The following is an 11,373-nucleotide window of genomic DNA, read 5'->3' on the forward strand; positions in this document are numbered from 1 at the left end:
ATTTTTTTATATTCAATTATCTGAATTTTAAAAATGAAAAAACAACACGAATGATGTAATCATGTAAGTATTGTCAGATTTTTTATTTGTTTTAGTCGAGAGACCAGAATTGGTATGTTGTCGAGTATACCTTTAAAAGACTGCTACATAAAGTTGAGGAGCTATCATACCCTCAAAATATCAGGCCCTTTTCTTCGATTTGCTTTACATTTAATTATCTCGGTCTCCTCGATTTAAACAAATAAAAAAATCTGACAATACTAAGACGTCAGAAAACCATATAATAACAATTTTAATTGTATTAAATATACTCCACTGTTATGTTAAAAATAAGGATACTCCATAGTCATATTAAAAATAAAAATAATGTGATTTATTAATAAAATTTCAAATAGATGCGGGGAGGAACCGGCAAAATTTATATATTTAGTAGATAGATAGAAGGCTAGCAACAATGTCAGACTCAGAATATACAAAAAAATTGAACCTTCCCTATCCCTGTCTTCTCACTTCCATGATGTAATAAAAATACACTGAATTGCAATATCAACTGCCTATGATACCTATCAAAATGGTAAATAAATTAAGAGCAATCAGAAGAGGCTAGACTGAGTCGCCTTGGAGTTGATCCCAAAGGAAAATGAAAAGTTTCTAGGAGAAAGGGGAACCGATTCTCTAAGTTCTGCAGAAAATAATGGAGTCTTTCACTGCCAACGTATCCATTTCACTTCTCGTGCCTCTTGGGTGAATTCCAGAAATTTGGCAAGAATCTTAAAACAGGGTATGGGCAGCCGAAGAAACGGAAAAGATTTTTGCAATCTTTTTCTCCAGCTTCGTCACCTCCGCGCATACTTAAGCTGCTTAAGTAAGTTTGTCCCTCATATATGTAGCAGAGCTGCTGCCACAGAAGAACGCTTATTCCAATCTCTAAAGAAATACTGGAAACAAAAAGATAGACAAGTACAAGCCCTCTTGTGGAAAGGAGCACCGCAGAGCTTGCTAATGCAATAGCAACATCCTGCAATGCTCTCCAAGCCAAAGATCTGTCACCAGCACGAAAATGGTCTAGGTATCTGTATGTTAATGGAGGCCATATATGCAAAGCAGCATATGCGGACATGATTGTAACATACATTGTGCTGACAAGAACTGATATAAGGAATGCAATAAAGTGTTGGTGATTTGCTGCACCAACACAATTTCCAATCTGCAAAAAGATTTTAATAAGGCATGATTAGTGTCCTTAGCATGCAAGAACATGTGTAAAGTAAGGGCAAGTTGATGGAGAAAGTAATGACCACATTTGCGCATAGGATAGAAAAATAACCTATTGAACATTCATAACACAATCCATGTATAGACAAGGTCTGAGGTGGACTGGGTGGCCAATCCAGCAAGCTACCTTCCAAGGCATAACCTCAATATGAAACAAATACATTGCATTAATAATTACTCCCTCTGTAATTATTTTGACTTAGTAGATTGCAATGCATCCTTAGGCTCTCAAAATTTTATATGTTAATTTAGCTTGGGTTTAAAAATGAGAAGGAAAACTGAATGTGAAGGCCTTCATGAAGTTTAACCACCTCCCTCTTTTATCAAAAGAGTCGTTTTCAATTGTAAATCCTGATTGCAAGTGAGTACGCATATGGATTCTTATACGCGTGTCCATGTAAGATAGACACTAAGAAAATACAAGGCACAGGAAAAAAGAAGGCAATTAAACAGAGTTTAAAATGGTAAAATATGAGAAACATCAGAAAAATGTTCAACTTGGCAGCCAGATAAAGTGGTACTAATTAAAGATAAGAATATATTGTAATTTAACTTGTTCACCAATTATTAGGATCTGAAAAGGAAGTCCTCTAATTCCGGTACTTAATAGCAGGAAAAGGGAGAAATTGATGAGTATTTATTGTATCCATTACATAGTTGCTATTGCTCTTTACATGCACTCAGCAGAACATAGTACGGCAATCCAAAACCTGACAGGTCATAAACATAGTTCCAAACTTTAACATTAGCTTCAGCAAAGAAAAATAATTTTGAGATCCTTAGGGGAAAAAAATGAATTTGTACCCAAATTATGGATATTTTTATGTATTAAAATCCAGTCTATTTTCATCTTTTTTTCTCTTGTTTGGCAATGCAATAAGATGCTAAGACTGGTTCAAATTTATAAAGTTACAGGAAAGAAGACTGCTGCAAATTCATCAAAAAGGAAAGCAGGCTGCAACCTAAGATTGAGAGGCCATTCAACTTCTTCCTGGTCATAACAAGTCAGCACTGAAGACAAATTTCCAATAGAGAAAAATCAAAACTTAAGGTATGGACTGCAAGCTCCTTAGTCCTTGCATTTCCAGATAAATACAGCTTTGACAGATTACCCAAGTAGAACTAGTTGGAAGTCACAATTCCAATAGAATAAATAACATGCAGAAACAAGACTCCACATCCACGCTTCCAGATTATTAAATTACTTCAAAATTCTAGAGATAATGGGCACTTACAAAAGGGCAGTGATGATCCATGTCCAGTACACAGATCCCACATGTACGGCAGTGATGAGTTCTCGGTGACTTGGCCTTTGAACAGTAGCGACAGAAGGTGTAGTTTTCAAGCTGTTTTTTTCCCACAGCTGGGTAGCTACCCCACTCTATTAGAGGTGGTGTTCCAGCACTTCTTAAGGCCGTAAGAGTAAACAGTAATACAGTAGTTATTGACAAGATACCTGTTATGGTTAGATGGAAAATCCCACAAAAAAAACTGATAGAGAAGATGACAGGGTACACTGCCCACACACCACCACCTGCACTTTCAGAAATTGGATTAAGATGAGATAGATAAAAACTTCAGTGATATTAAAAAGCAGTAAATCAGAAAATGGTTTGATGAAAAATGTTTCTGGATTAAATCAATAGATATCCTCGTATAGTTCAATAAAGAGAAATATGGTCTTTAGGATGAAATTTGATTTTGTGAAAATGAAGATCCTAGTTCATGATGAAAAGTCAAATGCAAGTTGAAAGAAAATATGATATTTGCAACAAGGAAAAAAGAATATAGAAAAAGAGAAGTTCAAGCCAGTTAGAAAACTTCCTCTTAACTTTCCAAAGTTCAAACTGCTTCATTCCTCTTTTTAAAAGTTCTACGAAAAGAAATGCTTAAAAACATGTTCACTGCAAGGAGCGAGAAACACGGTTTGAAAGAAGAAATTACTGTGACATACATATTACAAAGAGAATGAAGCCGATGAGGACACATACAAAGCAACGGTCACGCATGTGTCTCCACCAATAATTCTTGTGTTCACATTTTGACTCATATTTATCCGTTATTGCCCCACACCAGCTACACTTGAAAACAGGTGCATTAGGTGGGTGAAGATGATGCAACCCACACCCCCAGCATGGTGTCTCGCGATCCTCGCTAACGACTGTTACTAAATGCTCCTGTGTATGCAAGAAAAGAATACCAAATGAAAAACAACAGCATTACTTTTCTCTTCCACTGCATAATACAACAAAAACAACATATTAGAAGTTTCCATTTACTTAATCAAAAGTACCACGATCTTTACCAAATTCTGGTCAAACGAACTGCACAAACATATTCCATTTAGACAAACTATTTCCAAACTAGAACTACTTCAACAGTCTTGAATCAGTTAGCCCACTTTATATTTCAATCCCAAAACTTCAAAAACACCATCACTAGCACTCAACTTCTTTATGTCTCTCAAAATTTTAAAACCCTTTCCAATAAAACTTCTTTCCCAATAATGATAACCAGGATCCTTCTCCTGTATAAGAAACTACTTGATGTTATATTACATGCAAATTCCAGTGGCAGTATTTATCAAAAGTATGCAAACTATACCTTGTGAATCATGCATATCATTTTAATCTCTATCTCAACAATTTTTAAATCACCAATCTATTTTTTGTTCCAGTGATACAAGTTCAGTCAAAAGCAACAAAATAATTTGATAAATATTTGTACTTTACCTACAAAATTTTCTCCTTCTGACCTCTCTTATGTACTCTAAATTTATGTCAAGATCAAAACTTTCTAACAGAATAACAACATAAAATCCATTCTAGCAACTGGGTTTCAATCAATATTTAAAATCTTTCTAACATAGACAATAGCAAAAAAATGGAAATCAAACCAAGAAAAAGGGGTAAAAAAACTAACCTTGTTAAGGTCAACCATGTTTTCGCTTTTGTTTCTCCAGATAAAAAAGAGAAAATTGTTCAGTTAAATCAGACATGAGATGAAGCTCTCTCACATATTATATAGGAGAATGTATCGCTGGTTGTTATTTTGATTTTTCGTCTTGGCAAAGATACAAATGTGTCCCTAAATGATCACTTATTACTAGTTGTATCCCCAAACACCAAATTGGTTCCTCCCCCTCTATTGGACGTTGACTAATTGAACGCGCCTTGGAATTTTTACCTTTGAAATTCTTAGTGATTTATTTTTAAAAAATGGTTTTCATTAAAAATAAATTTTTAAAAAGTACAATATTTTTTAATTTTTAACGGTGTCATAAAAAAATTAAAAAATATTTTTTATTATTCGACTATATCATAAAAAATAAGTTATAAAATAATTTTTTAATTTTTTTTCAAATTTATTAAAAGAATAAAAACTAAATCTAACAGATAAAAAAGTTAAAGTGTGATGAAATTGAAAATTAATTTTATAAATTATTTTGAATAAAATAAATATTAATTGAAAGAATAGAGACTAAATTTAACAGATCAAAAAGTTGAAAAATAATTTGAAAAAAATATTTTAACTTCATAATTTTTTTCAAATAAAATAAATAGCAATTAACAGAATAGAAATTAAATCTAATAGATAAAAAAATTTAATTAGAAAAAAATAAAGGAAAAATAAATAAAAATTAAAAGAATAAGGAGTAAAGTTGGTATAAAAATTAAATTCGGTTAAATTTTAAAAGATAAAATTGAAAAATAAATTATTCAAAACAAAATATATAACAATCAGAAGATTGAGGAAATTTGATATAATAACAAATAAAAGAAAAATAATTTCATGAAAACCAAGTTAAAATTTTATTTAACTGAAAAATATTTTTCATTAAACAACTTTTCTAATGGTAAACAAATAAAAAAAAGTTTTCATAAAACCATTTTCCATAAAACAAACAAAACCAGAACTTTTTGCTTACGAAAAGTTGGTGTAACTAGTGTTTTTAAACCCGACCTAGTGGTTAATTTGGCCGAAGGCTCGGGTTATAGGTTTTGATCGGGTCACCGAGTTTTGATTGGGTCACTAGGTTATATGGGTCAACCTCAATTTTTTGTATAAATCAAAACAATATCGTTTTGGTTAAAAAAATAAATAGTCAACGGGTTACAATTAGGTTTTACTGGGTTAACCGAGCTTTTGAATTCCCTTATTTTCTCATAAACCTGGCCCAATTCTGGCCCCGAGTCATCTGGGTCCCAAGTTGAACCGTCGGGCCAAGTTTTAAAACTATAAGTGTAACGTAGTAAGTTTTTCATATAGAGTTGTTCATAAGATTAAAAGTTTGAATCAATTTATCATAATGGTTTTTTAGTATTTTTATATATATTCATAGTTATCTTAAAAAGATTTTTGAGTTTCAATCATGATAGGGATTCTTTTGAATAGAAAAATGATGTAGGCACCGTTGCGATTGCGATCCAACTTTATTTTTTAATTTTTTTTTATAAAAAGCTTCAAATTAATATTTTTTTAGTGATTTTTATTGTTTCGATTGTGCTCCAACTGTATTTTTTAATTTTTTTATAAAAAGATTAAAATTAATATTTTTTAGTGATTTTTATCGTTTTGATGTATTAATATTAAAAAATTAAAAAAATATTTCAATATATTTTCAAGTAAAAAACACTTTGAAAAGCAACATTTACTACACTTTCAAATAAGCTCATAATATGGGTGCAATATTTTATATTGAGAAGTTTACTATAGCTAGCCTTTTTTTTTCATTCTTTATCATAAAAAAAGCACTTATTATCTTTAAGGATTAGTTAATTTGGATAATATTAACACAATCAAAAGATTGATATTTTCTTCTAAGTGTAGAAGTGTCGAAGTAATAAATAACCTGACAAAATCGGGGTCAAACCACATAGAAATTAATTGTATAATAATAATAATAGTAATGATAATGATGATGATGATGACGACAACAACTTTGAGATATAAGATTAATGAAATAATTAAACAATGATAAAATAATTATCAAGGTTAGAGGATTCACTAATAGTATTTCAAACAAATATAGCATAAACTCTTTTTATTACTCAACTAGAAACAACACACCAAGAAAGTTACAATCAGATTATAAATTATTAACATGATTATATTAATTATCTTATTCGAATAATGTTAATACTTGTAAATATTGTTAGGTATTTATTATTATAACCTATGTTAACAACAAATCAAGTTCCTTTCATAATACAAGTATCGGTTATACCATACAGTTGGGTTATAAAAGTACTAAGTATTTGTTGTACCAAGAGTTGTACAATATAAATCTAGATTAACCATTTAACAAGCAAAGTATTAAGAGTGAATAAGATAACAAATATAAAACATGTTAGTATCAAACATTAAAGTCCATGTTAAGTTTATAGTATACTTATTCTTACACCATTAGTGTATTTTTTTCACTTTGACATGATAAACTTAGTTAAATAAAATGAAGAAGAGAAACATAAATAAACAAAATAAGAACATAAATAAGATATAAGTTAACTAAGTAAAGAAAAGAAAATGAAAAGCATAAACAAGAGATTAATATAAGCAAAACTCAAGCATTACAATAAGAAAGAGAGCAAGAACATGATCTTGATCTGAAAATCAAGATACCTAAATGCATGGTAAATATCTCCTTTTATAGATCAAAATTTGGAACTATTAATTTGTTAACTAATTGTTGAGTAGATGGTCACATCTTGACTTGGCGACAATCTTTATCTTTTTATCTAAACAAAACATCATTGCTAACATCAGAATTTGAAGAGACTGTCCTCATGAAAGTTCTAAAAAATTATCTCAACTTTCCAACAAAAAAATGAGGTTATTTGGACCTCTAGAACTCGAGATATGAGCTAAACATTATGAATAAGAGAAACATAGAAAAACAAGATAAGAATATAAATAAAATATAAGTTAACTAAGTAAATAAAAAGAAATAAAAAATATAAATAAGAGATTAATATAAGTAAAACTTAAGCATTGCAACAAGAGAAAGCAAAAACATGATTTTAATCTGAAAACCAAGATGCCTAAATGCATGGCAAATGCCTCATTTTATAGGCCAAAATTCGAAACTATTGATTTGATGACTAATTGACTTTATGACAATCCTTATCTTATTGTTTGAATAAAACATCATTGATAATATTAGAATTTAAACAAATAGTCTTCATGAAAGTTCTGGAAAATTATCTCAGCTTAAAAAAAAAAAAGAATAGGTACATTTGGACTTCTAGAACTCGAGATATGGGCTGAACATTGAATAATGTCTAATCTACAAGACAGATTAAGACTTTTTTTTACACTAAAATCTGGACTTTCAAACGACAGAATTAAGTCTTGGACTCTTCATAAATATTTTAGGCCCATATCTTAGCTTTCTAGCCATATAAACCAAACCAAAATCTAAAATCTACAGCTCCAAATATGACCCAATGACTAAACAGTGTTCTAGTTTTAATTGAATCATCATTTTTTTTCCAAGATTGACCTTTTCTTTATCCTTTCACTTTTAATAGTTAATCACATCAATCAATTCTTTAAATTGTGAGATATACTTGCATTTAAAATGAGCATTTACTATAAAATAAAGTTATCTTATATTATCAGACTTATTATTATAAAACATGCTCTAGTTAAGAAGTTATTGATACTTCAAGTGCAAAATGATGATATAAAACTTTGATAAAAATGCACTTTTAATTATTAATCACTGATACTACTTCCATTTGCTATCACTGCATCTTTTCCTTCCTTTTCCATCTTATGGCATAAGCGATTATGTCATTTTTCATTTGATTGATTATCACTAATTCTAGAATTATATAATGTATCTTTCAAAAATTCAAACAACATTTGTGATATGTGTTATTAAGCTAAATAAACTCGAAATGTTTTTCCTTTAAGTAATAATAAATCTAATTTCCTTTTTGATATGGTCCATTGTGACATTTAGAGGCCTTAAAAAACCCCTCATCTACTTATGATGTTCATTATTTTCTTACTGTTGTGGATGATTACTCAAGATGCATTTGGGTTTATCTTCTCAAACATAAGTCAGAAACACAAAAATACTTTATTCAATTTCATATAATGATTAATACTCAATTTAATCATAATATCAAACTAGTTAGGAGTGATAATGGTTTAGAATTTACTGCTGGTCATATGTTCAATTTCTTATCTCAAAATGATATTTCACACCAGACATCTTGTGTTGATACCCCATAACAAAATGGAGTATTAGAGGTTACTTGTGCTCTCTGATTTCAAGCAAATACCAATCAATTTTTAGGGTGAATGTGTTATGACCGTAACTTACTTAATAAATTATACTCCTACACCTAAATTATCTAACAAGAGTTCTTATAAGATGTTATTTTTAAAATCTCCATCATAGTCTTATTTATGTGTTTTTGGTTGTTTGTGTTATATGCATGATAAAAATCGATCCAATGATAAGTTTGCTCCTCGATCTGAGCCTTGTATTTTCACTAGTTATCCTATGGAAAAAGAAAAGGGTATAAAGTTTATGACATGGAATCACACAAAAGTTTTACATCACGAGATGTTATTTTTTATGAAAACCAATTTCCTTTTCGTTCTTATAAACCTCCAAAAGAATCAAACGTTGTTGTTCCTCTAAGCATTCTTGATTCTTTGGAGGCTTTAGCTAATGTGTCTCCTTATCATAACTCACCAATCCAATCCCTTAGAACTGATCCTAATGATAAAATTGCCTCACCTGCCTCTATTGATTCAAATCATGAGGTTATTCCTTTGAACACATCACAACCCTAAAGAGCTCGTCGTGTTCCCTCTCATCTTTGTGATTATGTGTGTCAGCTCCTTGGATTAGATAAGCCATTGCAACCTACATCTAATACAGTTTTTTCATATACTTTTTATCTTATATCATGTCATTTGTCTTATTCTCTTTTCGTTCCATCTTATCAAGTTTTTCTTGCTAAAATTTCCATTGTTAGTGAGCCTAAATCTTTTTCTCAAGCTATCACAGACCTGAAATGGTGTGAGGCTATAAAACAGGAAATGTCTGCTCTAAAGCAAAATCATACTTGGAGTTTGGTGCCATTACCTTTAAAGAAGAAACCAGCCGGTTCTCGTTAGATATATAAAATGAAATACAAGTCAAGTGGCTCTATTAAGCGCTATAAAGCATGTTTGGTAGCCCAAGGATATACTTAGATTAAAGGTTTGGATTATACCAAAACCTTTATGCTTGTTGCAAAATTTAGGAGTTACATCAATTAGATATGAATAATTCATTCCTTTATGGTAAGTTGCATGAAAAAGCCTATATGTATCCTCCCCCGAGCTATCTCTTACCAGGTGACTAGTGTATGTCGACTCCATAAATTTTTGTATGGGCTGAAGCAAGCTCTTCGCCAATGGTTCGAAGAGTTCTCTTTACCATTAAAGAAATTTGGCTTTACACAATCATACAATGATCATTCACTTTTCACTCTGACTGAAGATACATCTTTTCTTGCTCTCCCTGTCTATGTAGATGACATGGTTATTACTAGAAATGATACTTTGTAAATCAAAAGGCTCAAAAGCATTATCTCAGTACATGTTTCTCCATCAAGAATCTTAGCACTCTTAAGTATTTTCTTGGTTTAGAGCTTGCTCATTCTCGTCACGGGATATCTCTTTGTTAACGCAAATATACTTTTGACTTTTTGAAATAAACCGGGATGGTTGGTAACAAACTAGTTGTTTTTCCAGTTCCTTAATAACATCAATTATCTTCATATTGTGGTGAACCATTAAAAGACCCTAGCCAATACCATCGTTTAATTGGGCGTCTTATTTATCTCATCATTTCTCATCTTGATATCACTTATGCAATGCAATTTTTAGTTAATTCATGCAAAAACCTTGTTAACCATATTTTGATGCTTCCTATTATGTTTTTTTGCTAGTTTAAAAGTTCCTAGTCAAGGTCTTTTTTTCCCTTTAAATAATGATTTTTAGATCAAAGCTTATTATGATACCGACTGGGTAAGTTATTCCATGGCTCAACAATTTATTACAGGTTATTACAATTTATTTGGTGCTACTCCTATATCTTAGAAATCCAAAAAGCAACCCACCGTGTCACGTTCCTTTGCAGAATTAGAATATCGCTCTATAGCTGTTGCTACTAGTGAGCTGATATGGTTAGGTGGTCTACTTGCTTATCTATCTTTACCTCATTCTCAACCAATGCTTTTGCACTATGATAATACATTATCTTTACATATTATTGCTAATTTTATCTTTTATGAGTGCACTAAACACATTGACATTGACTGTCATTTCACTCGTGAACACTTGTAGTCTTGCATCATTGTTATAGAATATGTTTCAACTCAATTTTAATTGGTAAATATCTTAACTAAAGCATTGGAACTTGATTGCTTTCACTTTCTTCTTTGCAAGCTAGGTATTCAAGATCTTAATGCTTCACCTTAAATGGGGATGTTAAAGATATTGGTTGAATACCTGTTACCTTATATAGTTGAGTATTTGTTACTTTATTTATCAGTATCTATAAATCTTTAAGACTTGGGCTATAATTATGCTTTGTAACTTAGCTAGTTGTTTTGCTGATTTTTCTTCTAAAAGTTATAGGCCTTTATACCTATGTAAATTCTTTTGTTTGTAATAGAATATAATGAGAGAATTTAGTATTCTTTTCCTTGTTTTAAGCTTTGTTTTGCTTAAAATTAATGCTTTCTTCATTAATCAATTCAGTGGCATCATCTTTCAACTTTTTTATACATATTCAATTAAATTAATCTAAAATCAATAAAACTCACACAAACAAAATAAAAAACTAAAAAGTCAAAAAATATTAATTAATCATGTATGATTTTAAGTTGCGCGACTTTTTTGCTCTACTTATTAAACTCTCTACACAAATTATCAACCTCAAATTGACCTACACAAAAACGATGTTAGACAACAGTTTAAAACGACACCAAATGAATGCTGCTACCATATTGAGCAAAGCAACGGTAACTCACACTGCCACCAATCGCTATCAAATTGAATGACTTCATCAACGATCTTGATATTAGC

At 30.6% G+C, this 11,373-nt stretch overlaps 1 protein-coding gene across 2 annotated transcripts; it reads right to left on the reverse strand.

Moving 5' to 3' along the window:
• Positions 1-405: 405 nt before the first annotated feature.
• Positions 406-4,291, reverse strand: LOC105119109 (protein S-acyltransferase 11-like). 2 transcript variants are annotated; one of them, XM_011017208.1, is made up of 5 exons: positions 4,198-4,291; positions 3,230-3,452; positions 2,732-2,809; positions 2,511-2,638; positions 406-1,207 (listed from the first exon to the last, which is right to left on the reverse strand). In XM_011017208.1, the coding sequence occupies exons 1-5, from the start codon at positions 4,213-4,215 to the stop codon at positions 725-727; spliced, it is 930 nt and encodes a 309-aa protein (XP_011015510.1). In that variant the 5' UTR covers positions 4,216-4,291; the 3' UTR covers positions 406-724. The 2 variants fall into 2 exon arrangements, with proteins under 2 accessions (XP_011015510.1, XP_011015509.1); XM_011017207.1 differs by having other exon boundaries at positions 2,511-2,809.
• Between the last annotated feature and the right edge of the window lie 7,082 nt (positions 4,292-11,373).

This window comes from Populus euphratica, unplaced genomic scaffold, assembly GCF_000495115.2.
Source record: "Populus euphratica unplaced genomic scaffold, PopEup_1.0 scaffold2532.1, whole genome shotgun sequence".
Classification (NCBI taxonomy): domain Eukaryota; kingdom Viridiplantae; phylum Streptophyta; class Magnoliopsida; order Malpighiales; family Salicaceae; genus Populus; species Populus euphratica.

Bases quoted from the DNA above. Each gene is read 5' to 3' on its own strand.
- LOC105119109 (XM_011017207.1), bottom strand. The intron at 2,810-3,229 runs GTATGTCACAGT...CTGAAAGTGCAG, and splicing joins CTTCATTCTCTTTGTAATAT to GTGGTGGTGTGTGGGCAGTG. The intron at 1,208-2,510 runs GTAAGTGCCCAT...ATCTTTTTGCAG, and splicing joins TGGATCATCACTGCCCTTTT to ATTGGAAATTGTGTTGGTGC.